This window comes from Achroia grisella, unplaced genomic scaffold, assembly GCF_030625045.1.
Source record: "Achroia grisella isolate CSIRO2021 unplaced genomic scaffold, CSIRO_AGI_Agris_v1 utg784, whole genome shotgun sequence".
NCBI lineage: Eukaryota > Metazoa > Arthropoda > Insecta > Lepidoptera > Pyralidae > Achroia > Achroia grisella.
In genome coordinates this window covers 2,833,601-2,858,069 of record NW_026713024.1, presented here as the reverse complement: position 1 = coordinate 2,858,069, position 24,469 = coordinate 2,833,601, and the positions used below count along the sequence as shown (strand labels likewise).

Below are 24,469 nucleotides of genomic sequence, written 5' to 3'. Positions count from 1 at the left end.
AATAGCGCCATCTATTATCGTTGTTGGAAACGTCAAGCGGTTTGCTTGGGTGAGGTCGGTACAGGGTAAAGCAGTTTTAACAGCAATTACGGAACGGCACTTTTGAATTGGGCGCGAGCGTGAGAGGTGCTGTATTCTGTACCGAACTTGCCGCGTTTCCCTGAATAATCCGTTGTCATCGGATTGATTGTTAGTGATTTTATTATTTTGTTATTGGGAGTGAGTGAATAGACGATTAGATTTTGCTGCTATTATTTCTTGCCTACACCATGCACAACAGGGGTTCTGGTGACGAGGTATCCCAAATAGAGGAACTACCCTCGTTATATACATTAAAAAATCATAAATCGGTAAGAAGTTTGTATTTATAAGGAATAATAATAAAAAGATGTTCGAACAATGATTTATTTACACTAATCACATCTGAATTAAATTTGACGCAAAATAATATTTTAAAACTATAGAATCATAGTTGAAAAACTTTAGTAATAATAATGTCTCGGAACAACTCCCACAGCGCAATATAAACTAAAGTGACCTTGTGTTGTAGGTACTAGATGACTTATCTTTTGTAAATATATTCTTAATATACATACAAAATACACAGACCGATACTAACAATCATACTCATGAATACGAATGTTTGTACCGTGCGGGTAATCGAACCCCCAACCAAAGGGAGTAAAGACCAGCGTTGCTGCCAATAAGCTAGTTAATTATACTAACAATACCTCCTGAACCTCGGATTTTAGTTTTAAGAGCTTGCATCATTTGATCACCAACTTCTACCATGAATGGTACCATAATCCGTATCTTCGAACTGGTGAATGCTGGACTCAGAGATGCACGCATATCCTTCCACTCTTGACCTTTAAAAAACAATTCATCTAATGATCTTATTGTTACAAATATAAGTAAAGAAGAAAATGCTGAACTATCCCAATTTCTTTCGTCAATCTTAAATATATTGAAAACAGAATTTAGACCGAAATCAGAGAAATTTGCGGAAAGAATAAATAATTTAATTTCAGGTAAATGTTAATACATATAAGTTATTTACTCATACTACCCGCCCCGGCTTCGCACGCACGTACATGTATTCTACATATTTCCTCTTGAATCTATATATTGTTAAACAATTCCATTAAAATCCGTAAAGTAGTTTACACGATCTAAGCGAGCAGATAGTGGAAGCGACTTCATTTTAGACTATGTAAAAATTCTGGATGCATCTATATATGTACGAGTATGTATCAAATTTTTGGACCTAGGCACACTCTCAGTTCAGCAATACTATCTTATCTGCGTTTCAACTGGTCTCAGTTGTAAAGTACTGCCTATTACTACAGTATACTATTTAGTAGCCATTGAAATATTCTTTATTATTTTCACATAATAAATAAAGAACTAACATGCTCACTGTTATGATCCTAAGCTCCTAAATAAATAAAAAGTAAAGTCAAAATAATATAATGGGGACTAACCTTTCAATAAGATCAAAGTTCTTCCAAACACTGGATCTACACTTGCATCCACCAATGTTGTGTGATCCAAAAAATATTCGAAGTCCTTAATAGCTATTTTCTTGACCAATTCAAGATCCTTCACCATTAGCACCGGCTTCACAAAGTCATATCTTCCCACAAATCTACAAACATTTATAATTTTAACAAACTGCTGCAAAATGGTGAATAAACGGTTGTAAATAAAACGATGAAAGTTTTATTTATAACTGTTCATTCAGTATTTAGACGAGTACAAACCACCTAGATCCGTACAACTAACTACTTGTTACACTATCGGCATGGATACAGTGGTTGTTCTTGGAAAGTATGTCCCAATACGTTCCAATAGTTGATGACTGACTCAAAAGAACGGCACAGGATAGCAGGTGGACGGTTAGTCCCGAACGCGAATAGGTTAATATTAAGCTGAATCAATCGAGATTCCTAATTGTAATTAAAATGAAATAAATAAGTTGACTGAACTTTATTTTTCTTTTAAAAAACCCATCATTGACCGTCAGAATGTAATTTGTTTCAAACTACAAAACAATCTAGTCAAAGTATTTTCATTTAAATTTATACATTAAATTCATTAATTTGCTAATAAAACATTAGGGGTTATAGTATGAAATTATACTAATATTTTATTACACACCCGACTATGAAGGTTTTAAGTCAATTCAAATTCTCTATGACCATAGAACGGCAATTTCATACTTTAACCCCTATTATTTAAGAGCCTAAACATAGACCTCCAAAGTAATAAAAATATTTTTGCGTCTCCAGTAAAAATAAGCATAAATCAAGTTATAGCCACTTTCCTTTATAGGTAAAAATTAAAAATTCCGATTTCGATGAAGATGAAGTTTTAGTTAGAAATAGAACGTAGTATTTTTCAATAATAGCGACAAAAGTAAATAAGTCACTTACGACTAACATACAATTTTAGTATTTTTTAATAAATACTAACCCGCATGTGTAGTCCGTGTGTTATTCTGATGTATGAGCTACATTACTGTAAAAGTTCATCAAAAATCTATCGCTAGTTTTTGCGTATAAGAGTACCAATCATTAATAAATTTATCTATCCATCCATACTCACAAACTTTCGCATTTATAATCTTAGTAAGATAGTATCACTATAATTAGTTATTCATTCATATTTAATGACATACATAAACTAATAATATCTATGTATAACAAAAAAGCCGACACATTAAAAAAAATGGACGAATCGCGTCTCCAATAAAATAAATATTTTTCAATTCGGTTTATAAATGACAGAGTTATAAAGTATCAAATATTTAAAAAAATACAGCCAAATTGAGAGCCTGCTTCTTTCTGGTAGTCGTTGACAATAGAAATAAATCCTCACCTTTCCTCCGAAAAATGATCGTAGTTTCTTTGGATGGCATCAGTCAAATGTTCAATGCGCAGTAAAATCCTTCCCATGTTACCCGCAACCGGGATTGGGCTGAAGTGCTTTACCCCATACTTGGAGAATCTGGAGTACACTTGTTTATAATACAGCGCCAAGGTTGCTACGACCACCACAAACCAGACGAGGTACAACAACATCTAAAAGTGTTAAAGTTTACATCAATATTGTAGAAAAATCCGATATTTTAAAATGATATTAAAAGAAGGTAGTTTGTATTTAGTACTAATGAAGTACTCAATATAAAGATTATTATAAATATTGTAAATAACGCCATCTAGTATTATAGACCGAACTAAGTTATTTGTCATAAGATATTCATTACCCCCGCTTCTCTTCCTACTATACTGACTTCGGTCTGTAAATAATGAGGTCGGTACTTGAATAATCCCCCCTCCAATCGATCCCTCGTCCAATTCAATCGGGGATCGATATTATGACGACCGGAGCCGAAGTTCGAACCCCTAGCGGTGTCCTCAGATTAAAGTCGTATTCGTCAGGCGGGAGTTGACCTTCAGCCGCTCCATAAGTTCTTCCGCGGGTTTGATGTGCCATCTGCACTCTCCGATAGGGGTATCGGCCGGTGAAGCTGTAAAGGCCAGCTGCGGCAAACAGCATTAGAGTAGTCAAAAAAAATTTAATAATCCTCTTTCGTTGGATGAGCCACGGCATTCAGTTAATGAGCGCAGGGTGTGCCGGTTGTGTTTTGGATACTAAAGTGAATTGCATTAGAAATAGGTTTATCCCGGTTTTAGTTGGGTCTGTGGGGAATCTGCAAGTAGTGAAGGTGAGTGTTAATGCATTCTAAAAGTACCTTTTAAACCTAACCTAAACAAGTTACGGGCGCTACTTGGGTTTTCCCTTGCGGTAGCCGGCTTCAAAGCCTAAGTCGTCATCATTTATTAATGGTTCTTATAAAAGGAAATAAGATTTTTTTTGTAATTGGAAAGGCAAATATGCTCATGGTAAGTGGTAATCGTCGCCTACCTACATGAACTCTTATCCTGTAATACCGTATTTTTTTCGGACTACTCTAATGCAGTTGGCGGGAACATTACATAAACTACCTATGTGTTTGACACGCATAGAAGTATGGTCTTTGACAATAGAAACTTAATAATGTTTGAATTAAAATGTATATTTATAACTTAAAATGTGGAAGATATGTGGTTTTTAAGGACTTTCCTATTAGTTACACGCATTTTTATATTTCTGACATGCAACAAACAAAACAAATGTCAATTTTGGTTATTCCTACTATAGTGAGTCAATATACGTTATATATATTATTTATAATAAGAACACGTCAACTTCTTATTAATGAAATATTCATAAATGTCAATGTTTTTAATTAAGTAAGTACTCTTGAATATCGTAGTAAGATTTGCTAATTCATCTTGTCATCTATACGATGGTATGATGGATGCATCTATGTAGTTATTTCTTGAACTTATTTTTAGTTAAATTTACAATCTCACTTGGTAATTTATTATATATTTTAATCGCCGTGGCCTGACAGTTTGAGATGCATAATGACGTCTTTATGGATGGTAACATCAATTTGTCTAAATATCTTGTACAGTATTTACCGGAAATATCTCGTTTCCGTTAGAACAGTTCGGGATGCAGTCTTACAAATTAGCATGTTTCCTAGATATACATACAAGGTAAAGTCAATCGGTCTTATTACAAAAAATCTGTTAAAACTCGGACGAAACGTGGTCTAAATGGTCGTGGTTTAAACCATTCCTAAAGTTAATACTTGGAATAAACCTAATATTATTACGAATCCAGATCTAACAGAGGACTACTTAGTACTACAGTTAAATCGTTCATTATGTATTCCATACAGAAATCAGTCACTCATGTCTGTCACCGTACAATTACGTTCCATTTTACCAGAAAACTGAAAAGATCAAAAATAATATTAGTTCAAAGAAAAATGTATAAACTAAAAATAAATTTATTTCTATTTATCTATGTCTTCATTATAACTATTTCATTAATATATAATATTTATTAATGTACTATTAGGCTGAAAATCAGTTTTAAATTACAAGTAGGAGTCCTATACGGAGAAAAGGAACGGCGAGATATTTTTATTGGATCGTTCGAATGATGACTATTTCAAAGTCAAATGAGTGAAAAAATAACAATTAACGTCTTTTATATGTTTTTATTGTCGTAAAATTTGCTTTAAATGTTTTTAGTTAATATATTTTTAATTTAGTTAAAATATTTTTCCAAAAACTACAACTAACAATAGAATTTTTAAAATGGAGTTTGTATTTTTGCATTTAGACCACTGTTAAACTAGGGGCATCGCAGGTCTAACTTTAGACCATAGACGAATCACGATTTAGAGATAAACTTCATTTTGTAATAAGGAATACATTGGTGAATGGTTTATTACTAGTGCTAAACCAGATTTATCTTTTTGTAATAAGGCCGTTTGAAACAATGGCTTAAAACTTGTTCTGACGAGACGTCAAAAATAGCTCGTAGGCGTCTCTGTTGACAGATAAAGACTCTATATATTTCTACAGAGTTACCCTACGAAACCAATCCATATCTTAACCTGGAAACAATATAGCCCTGATAAACATGTTGGTATAGCTGTTTTTCTACTAGTAACCTTTGTTAAACCGTCATAAAGCGTAACTGAATCTGTTTATTTTATTACTATCTAGTTGTACTTTAAATAGAAACTTAATTAGTTAGTATGTAAATAGTAACTTACATTTAAGTATTCCCACTTAACAATATCAATTTTATAAACATAAGTTGTAAGTTTAATTAATCATGTAATAATTTACAGCACCTGTAGTGTCGCTTAAAGCAACAACTGTACTGCGCGACGTAGTACGCAACTGTCCATTACATAGTGGCTGTTATTGTTGTATCTACATGTGATAAAAGGTAATCAGTCACAGAGTGTATTTGTGATAAGAATCAAATAGATTAATATTATTATGTTTAATTCGGATTATTATCCTTATTGCTAACTGTGTAGTTATGTTTTCACTTGGTTCCAAACACTATTGCATTCAGTTTGTAATTAATTTTTATTATAAACTAGCTGTACACGCGTCTTCGTCCGCGAGGATTTAACTTTATTGTTCTAAAATAAAAGTAGCTTAAGTTACTCCTTATTATAACAGCTACCTGCCTATAAAAGTCCTCACTAACTCGTTATTATTACTATTATGGTCATTTTTTTTCTCTTTATTGATTTAGTTGCACAGACTAAGCACATTACAGTTACAGATCAATACTAAAGTAACTGTAAATTTACTTATTCAAAAAGCAACACGCAAGATTAAATCTTATTGTTATGAATCTCTTATCTGAATGAGTAGTAGAGTAAAAAAATAAGACTATTTAAAAGTGCTTATATTTTGTTTATTTGAGTAAAAATTATTTCTATTTGTAGAAGTGGCGTATATCTTGGTTGATAATAAACGAAATTATCTATAGGTAGGAAAAACTTATTAATACTTAAAAACAACAATAAAAACAAAGTTGTTATCACTAAATTTGAGTGTCATGATGAGAAACGTTAATATAACACACACACATACATTAGTATTATGCAAAGTAATGATTACTTTGAAAGTTATTTTCCAGGCATTAGCGAAAGTACTAGTTTTAAGAGATAAGTTAACTATGTCAGTTTCTACTTGTAAAGTTCTAGGTAGAGTTAACAATACCATTATTGGTATTTAGGGAAATACCATCTGATCCTATCGCGTTTGATATTATAGATTTAATAATTTTTAATATGATATTTGGTCACACTAATTTGAATTTAAACAGTGGAATTGAAACGGTTTAAAGCAAACTGTAAATAATTAGAAATATCAGGAACATTATTATCAGGTAAGTCAAGAAAAAACTCATTTAGGGCATATCCAGATGCCCTAAATGAGTTTTTTCTTGACTTATACATACTAACTTAAACACTACTACACTTAAACATAGTGGCAGTTCTTTTACTTTAGTTTTAAAATTACCAACATTATTTTTAGAACTGTTTTTGTTTTTATTTATATATTGATTAAAGTACGCAGATTTTTAACGATGTAAGGCAGTATTAACATTACGTTTTAACTGTTTATAGTATTCTTTATGAACTCAATTTAGTTTTAAAACTTCTAATATAAGCTCTATCACGTAACTTCATCATTAGTTTAATTGTATCTGTTATCCAGGGGTTTGTATAGCCCTTAACAAAAAATGTCTTAAAAGGAGCATATCTATCAAATAAATAAATTATTTCTATTAGATTGTTCGGAAAGTACATTCGTGTTTTCCTAACTTAGGATTTAATTGTATTTTTTGCACTCAACTTCACACTTAAGCCGTATAATTTTTATATGCTTTGAGAGCTCATATAGCAAGGTTTGTGTGTGAAAAAGTTCAATTAATTCTACGCAGTAGTTTTTGGTTGGTACCCTTTTAAATATGGAGAGGAATGAGCAGCATTTTCGACATATCTTACTGTTTTAAAGGGCAAACATGCTGTTCAAGCCAGAAAGAAATTGACCGATGTGTGTGGATAGGTGTGTTAACAGTACGCCAGTGCCAGAACTGGTTCGCTAAATTTCGATCCGGCAATTTTGATGTCGAAGATGCACCACCCTCGGGAAGGCCGGTTGAAGCTGATAAAGGCATTGGTTGATGCGAACCGGCGAATAACAACACTTATAACCTCCCAGGCCTTTCAAGTGGTTTTTATATTATTTACATCCATTCTTTCGTACGTAAATATTAACACTTACTTATTTTTATTGCGTATGGTTTTCAAGACTCCTGTTGCATACTCTAAAAATATTTTTCTATCACATTTATCTGTCATTGGTTTTGAGAAATTTTCTAATTTAATTTCTATATCTAGTAAATTTTAATAATGAAATCTTTTTCTATTAAACATGGGGCATTCCGTTATGACATGTATCACAGACTGCGTTGTTTCATCGTCACACGGACAGTGATCGGAGTCTATTATCTTAAATCTGTGCAGGTACGATCTATTTCCTCCTGGTCCATTACTATTATTCTAGATAGGCAACGCACTTGCAATTCCCCTGGTGTTGTGGATGCTTATGGGAGGCGGTAATGATTTAAATCATTAAAGAATTTACCATCAGGTGAACCTCAAACTCGTTTGTCCCCTACACATTTAAAAAAAAATCAGAAGCATTATGAAAGGTCGACATGAAGAAAGCAATACTTGATATTTATAATGACTGCCTCGGTGGTCTAGCGATTTCACACAGAGCCTTACTTCTGATGGTCACGAGTTCGATTCCTCGCACGACGGTAAGCATTTGTATGTAAAAGTATGATTCTTACTATTAGTCTGGGTGTTTTCTAGATATGAAGTAAGTACATAGAAAACATTTAATATTTAAAAAAAAATGTTAACATTCTGTATTCCTTCTCTGTATATACTACCTTTATATTCAGCCGCTTCCCCTGCCACTCGCGCTGCCGGAAATAATGCCGGGCGACAACTGAACGAGAGGGCTGAATGTAAAAACACGCTGCCACTCGCGCTGCCAGTCCTTTGACTCGCGCACGAAAAACCGACAATCGAGGGAGCGCCGAGCAGCGCGAGTGGCAGCGCCAATGGCATGGGAAGTGTTTTCACTCTCACGCTGCTCACTTCCGTGCTCACTTCCCTGCCCGCTCAGGCTGAGTGTAAATTGGGCATAAACTATAATTACATAAATTGCAATTTTCTTTAAAATTCAGATATCAATAAATATTATTGATATGCATTTATTTATTGACTGTAATAATTTGATAGTAAGTGGAAATTATCTTAACTGTCATATACATAAACAGTTCCAAGAATGTCTTTTCATGTAATGCTCAGATATGTTACTATTTCTGAGGTCTATGATGACATGAGGAGATATTGATGGCCCTATTGGTTTAGCAGTTTAGCACACCGCCTTACTTCCGGTGGTCGAGGGTTCTATTCCTCGCACGATTATACATTTCTATTCACGAGTATTTTCTTCTGTATTAATAAGGTATCTACCTATTTACATTGTCTAATACTCGGCATAATATAGCAAGTTCGAGCACTGAGACAGTACTATCTAAATATCATTATTATTTTTACTATTGTTATCGGCGACCTACCGCTCCTTTTCACAAATGTACAGTACACATAGATGTAATCTCGGCCGATTTCGGCCACGGCAACTGTCTTCAACTCTGGTTTTGCCGTTGATGTGCTCGCATGTGACTTACGTACAACTACAACTACTACTGTAAGGGGGGAAAGGAATAGTTAGTAATGTGGACTCTCGACCTCATTGCTAGCAATGTACCATGTCAGGTTGACCTCCACGCGGTTCCCGCTGGAAACCATCGTGATAAATTCCAGATGAATTTGCTATGGGCTAACTGACCTGACCTCATTCTCATCTTATCATCTTCCACTGGTGCCCCGCCAGCGTATACCGTTAGCGCAGGCGGGTGCACCATTTCATTATCATATACAAAAAAAAAACTACTACTGTAGTCGTAGTAGTAGTATAACGGTCTCGGTGGTCTCGAGGTTTCGCTCACCGCGAGACCACCGAGCTTATCTACATTAGTATTATAGCTTTACCTCTAATGGCCGCGGATTCAATTTCTCCGGATGCAAATATTTGTATTCATGAGTATGATTATTTGTATCGCTCTAGCTGTATTCTACATATATTATTATGTATGTATGTATGTGCAAAAAAAAATATTTACATGCTTTCCCTTTTTGTGTTTCTTTAATATATGCGTGATTAATTTTTCTTTACAATATTTGTGTTTGTCTCATACTATTTTATTTTTGATTGAATTTTCTTTTGTGGACCGAAAACTTAAGCTATAATGAAAATATGTAAATTAAAAGAGTTCATAGCAAAAACAGTTTCATTTATTATGAAATAGAATACATTATCGTTCTTATTTCTACGATCTGATTTTCAACCGCATCCAGTGTCCTCCTTTGATCCGCAAGTTGAATGTGTCTGTGGCGAGCTGGGACGACACACATGTCTTCTCACACGGCGATATCTCCATGTGTTGCAACAACTGGTACAGCATCACTTTCACCTCACACAGAGCGAATCTCGAACCTGGTGATACAGAATTAGAAACAAATATTCAGTAAGACTTACAAATTTGAATTACATGGAATTCAGCTGGTACAAAGTGACAGACAGTGAAGTTTATTATCTATAGAGATGGATCAAAAACTAAACACAGTATGAGCGTATACAATATTCCATAACATATGTCCTGATGATCAGCGATTACCGCTGCCAATGAGCTCACCAGAGCAATTGTAAGTGCGTCACCGGCCTTTTAGGAATATGCTGTTTTCTTGAAGGTTTCAATATAGTTTCTGTTCAGAAATAAGATTGCTGGAAGTGATTCCACATTTGTACGTTATAAAAAGTTTCTGAAAGTTTTTAGAAAATTTTGCAAAAAGTGTTCTGCGTAAGCATACGGAATAATCTGTTTTCTTGAAGGTTTCAATATTATTTCGGTTCAGAAATATGATAACTGGAAGGTTATTCCACAATGTGGTTGTAAATTTAAAAAATGTTCTTTGTAAGGTTATTCCTTGCAAAGCAGAGGAATAACCTTACGCATCTAATTTGGATACTGGTTTAAAAAATAAGGTAATAAGACTTATCTGGAAATGTTAAAGTTAGAAATTCTCACCAATACAATTCCTGGGACCCAATCCAAATGGCATATACGATAGAGGTTGTATTTTGTCCTTGTTCTCCTCGGAGAATCTTTCTGGATCAAACTTTAAGGGATTAGAGAATAACTCGGGATCCCGGTGGAGGGAGAACGTTGGGATTAGAATACCTTCGCCTTTACGTAACTATGGAAAAAAACATAAATTACAGTTAATAAAGAAATATTATAAAATTGAAATCTAAATGTATGTGAAAGTACATACAGTAGTTATATAAAAAAATAATTTTAAAAACATTTGTCTGCATGTCTGTTTATTTTTGCTATTCTTTGAATCGGGTGGACCTATTTTGACGCGACTTTCACTTACAGGTAGCCAATATTTTAAGGAGTAACTTCGGCTACGTTATAGTATGTACCTATTAAAAATAAATACATATATGTACTTACAATATAGTCTTCGGTGGCTTTACTGTTGGGTTTGCCTAAATTGTAATCTTTGGTGCATATCCTGTCAAGACCAACTGCAGGTGGCCATAATCTCAGCACCTCTGAAAAAAATACAGATTATATATTAATCTACATCATAATAACAATACAGTTACTACGTCGAATATCTAGTAGGAACAATGAATGAAATTTCTCAGTAGTATTACTTAATGATTTAATTGAAATACATGGTTTCACTGATTATTTTAATCGGCGTAAAAGCACCGTAAACCCACAGTGATAATGCTAACTATACATACATAGGTATAGTATACAATGTTAACATTATTTTATATTTTAATACATTATTATATATGTGTGTTAGTCTATAAGGTTTTTATAATATGGACCTAGTAGCTAGCAATAAATAAATAGGTTTAAAGTAATGTAATAAAATAATTTCAATAAGTCTTACCTTTGAATTTTACTTAATGTATTTAGTTATTAAATATATTATGTAAAATTCAAAGGTAAGTTTTAGAAGTTCAAGAAAGGTATTTTATTATTATATATATTCTTTAGTGGAAATATAGTAATAAAATAATTTTAGAGGTAATGTGAGCAAATGTGGATTTATCCCTAGAAGAGATTTCTTCCAGTCAATCCAAAACATATTTTTTATTAAAAGACTCAAAAACATTTTTACCTGAAACTACCATATCCATATACGTCATGTTTTGGATGGATTTGTAGTCGAATTTCCCACCGTTTTTTATATCATTCTCTTTTATCTCCTGTGCCAGTTTCTCTTGTACTTCAGGATTGAGTGCCAACTCGTGTAGGGCAAATGACATCGCTGCGGATACAGTCTCGAAGCCAGCGATGAAGAATAAAACAGCTTGAGCCACTAAATCGGTGTCAGTCCATACTTTTGGACAAAAAGCATAATTAATATAATTTTCTACATAAAATTCTCGTATCACAATTTCAGTTACCATACTCCTCCTAAACGACTTTTATGAAATGTTATATGCATAGTCAGTAGATGTGAGAATCGGCTAATATCTATTTTTCATAACCCTAAGTGATATGGGTTGTCCAACCCTAACAGGTATTTTGAATTTATTGGACAATTTTTTTTTCTTAGTTTTTTATAATCTGCCATAAAAATACATACAATCCTAAATTTTCACCCTTCTTCCTACCTACCAACCCTTATTTTTTAATAACGATTTAAATTTATATAGCGAAACAAAGTTTGCGGGGTCAGCTAGTTATCTATATAATAAAAATACATGTCTCAATGAAAGTATTTGCATTAGCTAGCCACTGGGGCCAAGGTGCTCGCCTTGTGGGAGGCAGCGCCCCAATCGAATGGTCTGGAGTGACGCGTATCCAAACGCTTGTAAAATTAAGTAGGGAAATAGGTCGCCCTAATAATGAGATAGGATCTGCCCTACATCATCTACAAGTTGGGCCAACGCAACCGGAATCGCGGTACTTATACACACACCCCCTCGTCACGTCTACGACGGGAGAACGATCTTCTGAAGATTTCTTTGCGTGATAAAAAAATACTATTCATAGTAACTAGTACAAAACAGTCAAGTTTTACTTAATTGTTGCTACAATAAATATGCTATAGTATTGTAGATATTTTCTATAGCTTCTCTCAATCCTATGCGCTTGATCTACTTTACTAGAAATTCCCTTATCAACATTCACAGACAGTTCAGTGTGTTTATTTTATATTGTTATTTAATTTTATTTACTGTGCTCGTTTTATTACTTTCACATAGATTCGATTCTTTTATCTGATAAAGTTATACTAATATTATTGTTAAATATGAATCTTTCGTATCCAGCATATAAATTAATAGATTTGTAGTATGGAAATAGCTATATCGTCGTTACAGATAGGTACATATTTTTAAATTAATAAGACATTTACATATATTACTTCTTACCTCTGTCTATAACTTTCTTTCCAACTGATGATTCTTCAACTGTAGCAAAGCCTGCATTAGTGTCTTGTACCATTTTATCATCGTATGTTAATTTACCTATAAATTAAGCGATATAATTAGAATACTTCATGTTATTATATCTAATTATAATATAGATAACAGTTCGTCTATAATTTTATCAGATAATTATTTGTTATCAAAGAGACTTCACACAATAACATTATTGTCATAGAAACGATATTCTTCAGAAACTATGTACATTTTGTTATCTCCGTGTAATCTTATTTAGTCTATATTATCTTACAGTTCAGTAGACTTTTAAGATAGGATTACCCTTTAAAATAAGAATTAACACTAGGTATAATATTTTTGATATGTCTGTATGTTTTTTATATCTGTATATTTAGGCATATTCTACACTAATCATAATGGAAATTATGCAGTCTTACATATAATAAACAATTATTTATTCTAGCGATCGGCCAGTAGTCGAAATTCGACAACATACAATTTTAGATTTAGTAAGACCGTGTATATTATGTTATGACCATGTATATTATGTAATATTATGTTATCTGTGGTAAGACTATAGACAAATATAATAAAAGATGGACAGTATTAATCTATTTTCAATTCGACCCCAGATTTTAGCAAATATTAGCATTGTGCACTCCTTCTCTATAAACTATTAGTGTGCGAAATTTCTTACTACCCACCGTGCAATTTTCGTAATATTGGGTACAAAGTTTGCTCTTCACGTGTACATTATTTGTTAAGGTTATATTGATTGAATGTTAAGGTTGATTGCTATTTACTAGAAAATTATTCGTGTTAAGACTCGGTTAACGATATAAATAACTAATAGTAATATATAATAAAAACTTTGTAAGCAAGTCTTTGAAGAAAATTCTACGAGAAATAAAATAATATCAAAGGACACTATTAGTTTTCCGAACTGTTATAATGCTGTGGCTAGACTTTTATGCTTCATGGCGCGAAAATAAAGGTGGAAGCCGCTCCTCACAAAGTCCGTGGAACTTTGTAAGGAGTGGCTCGTAGCCAACTCCTACTTACTACTTACTACTAACAACAGATACCTATAGTAAATATAATTCTTCAGTACCAATAGATCAAGTTACACTATTTACTTTGGCAGTAGATGACAGTGTATATCCGTCATACTTTAAGTTTATTTCAATTAACATTACTTCACAAGTTTCAACATAATTCTTTATTATATTTACTAAGTTAAATATACTTTACTAGTTACTCTCCCCGGTTTCGCATGGGTATGCTTACTACGTACTATATCTTTTAACCTACCTCTTGGATCACTGTCTATTGCAAAAAACTATATTAAAATCGTTGTTGCGTAGTTTAAAAGATCTAAGCGACTTAATTTATAGTAAAGATTAGAATAAGGAACAGTGGGACTAACAAAATAATGATAAAAAAGTTCCTCAATAAATCTAATATTTAAAAAATACACATATATATAGTTTATATTCTTACCTTTCTGGGCTTCCATTAGCAGATGTATCATATCCGGTCTGACAATTTTTTGGTCTTCTCGATTTCTCATTGTACCGAGTACCAGATTTTGAAAGAAGTTTGTCGTGTCTTTGCTGAATAGTGTTACTTTTAGTTTCTGCAACGACAATACAAAACTATGAATAGTACAATGAATTTTGAAATACTAGCTGTGCCTGCGATTTCACCCCATTTACTTTTCTATGGTTGTCACTATTAGGTAGGCCAGAAATATATAATACTACCTGTGCCTGCAGTTTTACCTGCATGAAATTTATAGCCTATATGTTATTCTTATGTATAAGCTATAACACTGTTACGTTTCAACTAAATCCGTCCAGTAGTTTCTTCATGAATCAGTAACAAACATTCATCTATACTCACAAACTTTCGCATTTATGATATTAACAAAATATTAGAAACTCACATTACTACAATACATTAATTATTACTTAATGGATTTATAATATTTTGTTTAATTCCGCTACTATTGCTGTGTATACAACAAATTTTAATATTCGGTGCGGAAACTTGACTACAGCTGCTGGAAGTGTTACCTTCTCAGTTGGTAAAATACCGACCTTTATTGAATCTACACCCATATTACGACTCGTGTTTTGCCTCTGAACGAGGCATCATCAGGCAATGATGTTGAATAGTTCGAAAACCTAATCTTGATTGTTCGGCGAACAAACTACGACTGTTATGTAGTTACTAATAGAATTATTGTATACTAAATAATAAATTAAATCACTTACCGCCATTAACTTTGGGAAGGAGATGAAAAAGAAGAATTTCAGAGTTTCAATAAACCCGAATGTGGAGGCTGTCTTCCCCTTCTGATAGAACTCGTTTTGTTCGTCCATGTGCGAGTTTACTTTGAGTCCGAATGCACAAGAGGCGATGACGTCATTGGCATATCGGGTCGTTAGATCTTTAGCCTCAATGTCGACGTAGTTTACTAAACAGATAATAAAAAAATACGTATATATATATATTCCCGTAATATCTCGTCATAAATCGTCCAAAATAATTATTGATTCAAAACTTAAAGGATAGCAATTGATATATTCATTAAATCAACTTATGATATTTGTACAAAATATTACATCGTAATATATAAAAAAATCGTGTCAATTTGTATATCTGCGATGGAATCCTAAACTACTGAATCGATTTTGATGATATTTTATATGCTTATACTATCGTAGGTCAGAATGTGTTGTTATAAATTTTTTATACCTCTAAGTGATAACCCACCGATTTTTTTTATTTTATGACATTATTGTCTAATTTTTTTTTATAATTTCAATTTAAAAATACTATAGATGATAATAATTTATATGTTAAATCAGCATTTGCCGGGACTGCTAGACTTAATATACAAATGTATTTTGACAAAACAATTTTTTAAAGACTACTTACAGATATCATAGTAGAATATAAATGTATGATAAGCTATTTAATTGTAATAACAACGCTAACCTCCAGAATCTCTGATTTTGGTTTTAAGAGCTTGTATCATTTGATCACCAACTTCTACCATAAATGGCACCATAAGTCGTATCTTCGAACTGGTGAACGCTGGACTCAGAGATGCTCGCATATCCTTCCACTCTTGACCTTTAAAAAACAGTTCATCTGAATACCTTATTGTCACCAATATAAGAATAACAAAAAAATTGTGAACTATCCTATTTTTTCATCAAAGCTTAGATATACCGAAAACAGAATACGACACAAGGCTAAAAATTTCCCAGAAAGAAAAAAAATAATTAAAGTGTCAGATGAGTTGTAATATGTTTTGCTGGATATGTAATAAGTTTTGCAAATTATTGGCCCCAATTGGACTAGAGTATTTAAAAGAGCAACACACAAGTTTCTTGCTCGTTCTTCTTGTGATGAGACAGCTTTCCGAACGAGTGGTAGATAAAAACAAATTGTTATGACTATTCAAAAGTGCTTAAATTAAGTTTATTAGAATAAATAATTTTCTATTTTTTATTTAAATTCGTCGAGTCCAATTAGGGCCAAAAAATTATATACACAAATATTTGACCCTAATTCAATAAATACTGTCTCAGTTCAAATGATCTAAGTTTTTCAAGATACTGCAAGCCAATAAAACATTTTTCATTATTTTCAGATAAAAATAAGGAGCCCACATGCTCTATTAACAATTATGATCCTAAACTCTTAAATAAGTAAAAACAGAATATAATAAAATAATATAATGAGGACCTTTCAATGAGATCAAATTTCTTCCAAACACTGGATCTACAGTTTCATCCACGAATGTTCTGTGATCCAAAAAATATTCGAAGTCCTTAATAGCTATCTTCTTCACCAATTCAAGATCCTTCACCATTAGCACCGGCTTCACAAACTCATACCTTCCCACAAACCTACAAACATTTATAATTTTATCATATGCAGTTTTATTTATCTTTTTATTCAGCATTTAGATGTTCTGCAACAATAAATAATATCGTCAAGTATTTTCATTTAAAAATTTATACATTAAATTCATTAATTTGCTAATAAAATATTCATAGGGTCTAAACATAGACCTCCAAAGTCATAAAAATATTTTTGTATCTTCAGTAAAAATAGGCATTAATCAAGTTATAGCCTCTTTACTTTATGGGGTACCTTAAATAGGCAAAATGCTCTCTTTCAATTGGTGTAAAAAGAAGTAACGATATCTTAAAAAAAGAATTATAGAAAACGTCTAAAATATAAACAATTAAACAAATAAGCACTTTTAATATAAAATTTTAATTCCAAATATAACAAAGTAATTTTCAAAAATAGCGAAAATATTTTCTTCACCTTAAGGTGATATCTAATAACATACATGAACTAACACGTAAATAATAAATTTTATATAACAAAATAGCCAATTAAAAACTAAAAAAAAAAAATAAAGCCAACCGAAATTCCCTTATAAATTTATTTGAAAAAAGTTTATTTAAAATTGTTTATCTATACATATAAATAAAATTAGAGTGTCTGTTTGTAATATTGAAATAACCGTATTTTACTACATGCAAATGAATATATATGCGGTACATATACCAAAATAACACTTTTTATAATTTTTGTCTGTCTGTTGATCTGTTTGTTTCGGCTAATCTCTGAAATGGCTGACCGATTGTGACGAGACTTTTTGGCAGCTGATGTAATAAGGAGTAACTTAGGCTACCTTTATTTTAGTAAAATAAAGTTAAATTCCACGCAGACGAATTCGCGGGAACAGCTAGTATACTATATTACGGAGTTATAAAGAACAAACATTAAAAATTACAGCCGCATTACAAACATTTTTGATGTTTGACAAAAGAAAAAAAATCCTCACCGTTCCTCCGGAAATTGATCGTAGTTCCTTTGGACGTCGTCTGTGAAATGTTCAACGCGCAATATAATCCTTCCCATATTACCCACAACCGGGATTGGGCTGAAGTGCTTCACCCCATACTTGGAGAACCTAGTGTACACTTGTCTATAATACAGCGCCAAGGCTGCTACGACCACCACGAACCAGACGAGGTACAACAACATCTAGAAGGAAATATTTTTTTGTCATTAAAAGGACAAACATGCTGATGATAAGTGGTAATCTTTCCCTAGATAAATGAATACCAGATTTTTTCGGACTACTCTAATGCTGTTAGCCATAGCTGGTCTTTATAGATTCACCGTACAATACGGAGCGAGTGCAAATGGTACTCCAAACCAGCTGAAGGACTTATGGAGCGGCTGAAGGCCAACCTGCACCTGACGAATAGTACTCTAGTCTGAGGGATCCACTAAGTGTTTGAACCACGGCTCAGGCCGTCGTAATTTCGATCCCCGTTTGAATTTAGACGGGCAATCGATCGAAGGGGTGTAATTTCAATGTTTTTCTTACCCTTCAACTAAGCAACGTGTTTGACGGCTGAAATAGGTAGTTGAGGTCTTCAATAATAGAAATATTTTTGTAATGTCTATTTCCTTTACCTTTGTATATTTAATATATACTTAATCTAAATATATATAACTATATAACTCAAAGGTGACTGACATAGTGATCTATCAACGCACAGCCCAAACCACTGGACGGATCGGGCTGAAATTTGGCGTGCAAGTAGATGTTATGTAGACGTAGGCTAAGAAAGGATTTTGATAAATTCTACCCCCAAGGGGATAAAATAGGGGATGAAAGTTTATATGAAACTTCGTCAATTTTAAACCGATCGGGCTGAGTCTTTGCTTGCATAAAGCTACTACGACGTAGCCATCCCTTAAGAAAGGATGTTGATAAATTCCACCCCTAAGGGAATAAATTAACGCGAGCCAAGCCGCGTGCAAAAGCTAGTTAATAATATATTTAAGGTAGCGATTTCATAACTTCTGTAGAGTGCTCTAACCACATTTCGGAACAAATTATTTTAAACATCACTGCATTCTCATATACATTATATATACTATATCTACATACATGTTATTCGGTATTCAAATTGCTTCCAAACACATTCTGAATGATAAGCACTCCTTTACAATACACCACTTACAAGATAAAAGTGTATTAAATAAATATTATTGCAGTTTAATCTTGATGATCTAGATTGTTTCACCTAAATGTCATTTAACTAAACTTAGTAATTCGTTTTATAGTAATTGCGTTAGGTTTCTTAACTACTAGAATCTGTTTTAAAACTGCCTGAAAAAATATTTATATGTCGTATAAAAACTTTCTTTGTAAAAAAGATTATTGAGTTGAAGACACTGTAAATGATAATAATGTCTTTAGAATAAAATTTAAAATTCATAGCGCTGACAATATTATCTGATTTCACTAAGAATGAGTGCGTAGTGGTTGCTATGTTGATTCTCGCATGTTTTTATTTGTTATTGTGATTTTATTTAAAATAAGATTTATTCAAAAGAGCAAAACACACAAGTTTAGTTTGTTCTTGTTGTGAGTGTAGACTCATCACAACAAGAACGAACAAGACTACATACTACTACAAAATACATTTATATCTGTATAGATAAATGTAATTTGTATATAAGAGGTGTGTATTATCATGAACAAATATATTTAACAATTTGCTAAGATACGACACCTAAAAATATACGCGCATAAATCATTTTCGCACTTGATCGATTAGGTCAATTTCTAGCAAATTGTATTTACAAATTGGTATATGATGAGGCCAGTTAGGTTAGTTGGACCAATTGTAGGTGTTGAGTCTGTCCGACTCAACTCTGGAGATAGACTCAACAAATTAGCTGGTCAAGATCGCGACCCCATAATATTATTGAACAATAAGCAAAGTGAAAAACGGCAATTATTAGATTTATTGGTAGTAATAAATATGAATAATCTCAGTACAATTCACACAGCGGCATCTAGACCCAAATTAACCTACCTAAAGCTTGTGTTAAGGGTACTAGACAACTGATACAAATACATAGAAATGTTTTTTTTCGTAAATATGTATTGCACATTTTAATACCCAGACCGATACAAACAATCATACTCAATACAAATGTTTGTGCCGTGCGAGTAATCGAACCCGCGACCATCGGAAGTAAGGCGGTGTGCTAAACCGCTAGACCATGAGGCATAATTTACTATATCAGGATGATTTCCACGTAGTCTGGCAACCATCCTGGTTTATTCCTGGTGAATTCGTAACAATAGGCTAACTGACTCTACTTTTAGTGGATGATAATGGAATGATGCACCCGCCTGCGCTAACGGTATACGCTGGCGGGGCACCAGTGGAGGATGATATGATGAACATGAAGTCAGGTCAGTTAGCCCATCGTGATAAGTTCACCGGGAATTTATCATGATGGTTTCCAGGGGGGACCGCGTGGAGGTCAACCTGACATTACTAACAATCTCCTTCCCCCCTTGTGACTCTACTGTCAGCGTATACTGACAACTGTTAGAGCAAGCAAATGCACCTATCCATTTGCATAAAAAAATAACTAACTAACTAATTGGGTCAAAAGTTTTCGCAAAGTGTACTTCTACTATCATTGCCCAATCAATTGTATTTTGAATCCCATCGTAATTATAGTCAGCCGCTTCATTACTAGAATATAATTGTATATATATTGTTTTTAATATAATATAATTATATAGTAATGTACCTGACACAGGCACTTCTATGCTTACTAGGTCATCCCAACACTATGTTATTGTAACCGAATTGTTTTTTAAAGATATAATAATTTTTTCAATTTTTTTTTCAAGTAGTGACAAACAAACAGACACACGGGAAGTGGTAACCGTAGCCTATTTACATGAATAGCCTATATTTTATAATATGCCATTAAAATAGACAAAGAAATCAGGCTACCATATCCGGTCATTTCAATAATAAGTACAATCAATTTCATACAAATCGTGGCACCACGAATGGTCAATATTATATCATGAGCGGCAAATTCAATGTTTAAACAGAATCCAAGTTTGAAGTTGTCAACAAAATATTTATAAAAACATGTTTCAATTTTAAATATTTACATTTAAATAATTGCTAGAATTACCAAGATAGAATATTATTTGACTTTACATTTAATTATAAAGTTAAATAATAATAATACAGGACAATTTACACAGCCTCCCACACACATACATCTAGCCCCATACAGTCCGAAGCTAATCAGGGCTTGTGTTATGGGTACTAAGACCTAAGATATGTTTAAAATTTGTTTTGTTAATGATTTCATAATATATATAGAAAATACAAAGATCAATACAAACAATCTTATTAATAAAAATTGTGTTATATTTTTGTATCGTGCGAGAAATTGAACCCGCAACCATCGGATGTAACGCGGTGTGCTAGATCACTAAACCACCGAAATCGCCGTTGTATCCACAAATATGGTTTTTTGTCTTTCATATCCACTAATTGGTTTGGCTGTTTCTTGTATATTTTACATATGTATTTACAGAAAAAAAATGTTTTTATGCACTGTTCATACATACAGGAACCATTTACCATTACCCCTTCGGTGGTCTATAAGCTTGTTTGCCATAACATTAATATATAAAAAAACAGTTTATTAACTGACATAGCTGACAGGTTTACGCCTACACAACCATCCTATAATTAAATACCTAATCGAAACAAATAAAGAGACACTCCACATGAAACCTCCTCCACTTTTAAAGTCGGTTAGTTGCCCTTGAACGTCGCTACGATTAGCTCTAACTATTATTTATACGTTGTTATTGTTGACAAACCGGTTAGAAGCGCACAATGCAAACAAAAAGGTACCTACATAGGTGCGTAATTAAATTCTAATTTCAATAATATAAAATCAAAGACGACTATTCCCTTTATTAAAGATATGTTTTTGTATGAAAAAAAAATTTAGAAATTACATTAGTGGCACGAAATACCATCACCATTATACTAATATATTTTTATTACGGTGCAATACAGAATAATAAATTCTATGTGATTCTATGTGAAGCAAAAATTTGCATCCAAAAATTGCGCAGACTGGAGGACTTATAGTTTACATAGAGAAAAAGTGCAGAATGTTAATATTTTTAGTTTAATTATGCACAAAAAAGACATTAATTCAACAAAAAAAAAATTAAATACACTACCATTATTCCAAATTTCTTTAATAGTATTCAACCAAACTACTATCGTGGTATGAGATTATATAAACTCCATGAGATTATATGAATATTTATTATATGTAGTTTAAATTTATATTTTATTTATATGTAATCCATAAACTTATGTCTATTTTATATTAATATATTAATATTTTTATATATTTGTCATAATTTTTGTTTTTTTTTCTTTCAATTAATTATAAAAGTGCGCTTTATTGTCTCTGATCAACGCGACGGTCGACTGGTAGAGAATGCCATCAGGCATTAAATCTGCAATGTACATATATACTTTTGTGTGCAAACGAATAAGTAAATAAATAAATAAATATATATTTGATACACAGGCATAGAAATACATATAGTCTTTAACAATAGAACCTTAATAATGTTCAAACTTATAATTTAAAAAAATATAGTCGAATTTCAACCATTAGGTCGACTACTAGTATACTTAAATTAAATAATAATAATATTAAACTATATTATTGTATAACATTGTTTTTCGACTCAAATTATTACGGGGGTACTTAAATAATGAAATATGTAATTTTATTTTATCTATCTATCTATCTAAATTATTATAAAGTTTCATTAAAATCCGTTCAGTAGTTTTTGCGGGAAGGAGTAAAATACCTCCATATATACTCACAAACTTTCGTGTTTATAATATTAGTAAGATATTGTAAGGATTCTTGTTTGATATGATATGATTGATAATAAATAAAGATTCATAATCGTCATCATTTCAAGCCGGGAGACGTCCATTGCCGAATAAGGCCTCCCCCAAAAATCTCCAATTAAAGATTATTATTACCAAATCAAAACACTGCTATCGGAAAAAAAATTGTACTTGAGTTTCTTACTAGTTCCTACCGACTAAATTGGAACTGGGCAGTATAAAGAGAATTCTAAAAAAAAATATTAATAAATAATTTCCAATAAAACTTCTTTTAAAGTCGATTAGAACTCAATAATGAGTATTAATATATAATTTAATATGAAACATAATTAATTGGAAAAAATATTACAGAAATGCCAAAAAGTGTTACTAATATTGATTAACTTCTTTTAAAGTCTAATAGAAATCAATAAAGGCCCTTTAAATTTAATTAAGAAACTTAATTAATTACTAAGAAAATAATAACTTACTATTAATTATTTCACTTAACAATAACAATTTCATAAACGAACGATATATATTTAAAGAATTATGTAATAAATCAATTTCATAAACGAACGAATATTTAAAAAAGTTCTGTAATAAACTACAGCACTGGCAGTGTCGCTAAAAGCAACAACTGTACTGCGCGCCGAAATGCGCAATTGTCAATTACATAGTGGTTGTTATTCTGGTATCTACATATGTATTCAGTGATAAAAGGTAATTATGATAACTGTTGAGGGCTCTGAAATCCCATTGTCTGTCTGCCTAATTATATCTCGAAAACTAAACTTCATTTCATGTTATAGTTATAAAACAATATATTCAAATTCAAAATATCTTTATGATTTTAAATCTACCGTCAGTCGGAATGATTTCGAGATGAGAAGAATAACTAATAATACTACCAACATAGAGTAGGTCCAATTATTTTTTACAGCCTCGGAAGTCTGTAAAAAATGATGAATCTACTCTACGTTGGATTTCACACCTTGCTTTCCGATGGTCGCGAGTTAGATTCCTCGCACCGTGCAAATATTTGTATTCATAAGTTTGATTGTTTGTATTCGTCTGGATTTCTAATATTATGTATTAACAAAAAATATATAAAAAATATCACTTGCCTAGTACTCATAACACAAGCTATATTTAGCTTGGGACTAGATATTGTGAATTGTCCTGAGATATTATTATTATTTATGGCAGTCTTTTTAGGTAACTCTCACTACTGTCGGTGAACAAATTGCACCGAGTGTGCTATTCTTACTCAATAGAAAGCCACACAGTATTCATAGATGTGGCATTGCTGGGATAATGGGATTTAGCATTTTGATACAACCACGGCTTAAACCCGCCTCCCTAAAGTCCCACTTCTAGGACAAAAGAAACAACGACTTTGCTTAATATTATTTAGACGTTATAAAATAAACATATGTTTCTAAATTCAGATTTCAGTCTTGTAGTAATTAACTTTCTGTTGATTCGTAACTCAAGCTTAATAGAGCCTAGAATATCATAAATGTGTCTAAAAAAATACTATTTTAGTAGTACTTAACTGTTTAAATTTTCTTTTGTGTAACAAAATCTTATACTATC

The 24,469-nt window shown here is 32.3% G+C and overlaps 1 protein-coding gene across 1 annotated transcript in view; it reads right to left on the bottom strand.

The window, feature by feature from the left end:
- The window catches only part of LOC131851527 (uncharacterized), a 28,333-nt gene extending 4,928 nt beyond the window's left edge, over nucleotides 1-23,405 (bottom strand). Inside the window, exons 1-15 of the mRNA XM_059202035.1 lie at nucleotides 23,362-23,405; nucleotides 17,935-18,137; nucleotides 16,818-16,981; nucleotides 16,062-16,199; nucleotides 15,335-15,537; nucleotides 14,559-14,694; nucleotides 13,047-13,142; nucleotides 11,786-12,007; nucleotides 11,101-11,201; nucleotides 10,669-10,837; nucleotides 9,914-10,076; nucleotides 5,795-5,846; nucleotides 2,881-3,083; nucleotides 1,527-1,648; nucleotides 732-929 (exon numbers count right to left, since the gene is read on the bottom strand). Of these exons, the coding sequence (XP_059058018.1) occupies nucleotides 732-929; nucleotides 1,527-1,648; nucleotides 2,881-3,083; nucleotides 5,795-5,846; nucleotides 9,914-10,076; nucleotides 10,669-10,837; nucleotides 11,101-11,201; nucleotides 11,786-12,007; nucleotides 13,047-13,142; nucleotides 14,559-14,694; nucleotides 15,335-15,537; nucleotides 16,062-16,199; nucleotides 16,818-16,981; nucleotides 17,935-18,137 (2,170 nt within the window). The 5' untranslated portion in view covers nucleotides 23,362-23,405. The remainder of the gene's footprint in view (nucleotides 1-731; nucleotides 930-1,526; nucleotides 1,649-2,880; nucleotides 3,084-5,794; nucleotides 5,847-9,913; nucleotides 10,077-10,668; nucleotides 10,838-11,100; nucleotides 11,202-11,785; nucleotides 12,008-13,046; nucleotides 13,143-14,558; nucleotides 14,695-15,334; nucleotides 15,538-16,061; nucleotides 16,200-16,817; nucleotides 16,982-17,934; nucleotides 18,138-23,361) is intronic.
- Nucleotides 23,406-24,469: the final 1,064 nt, after the last annotated feature.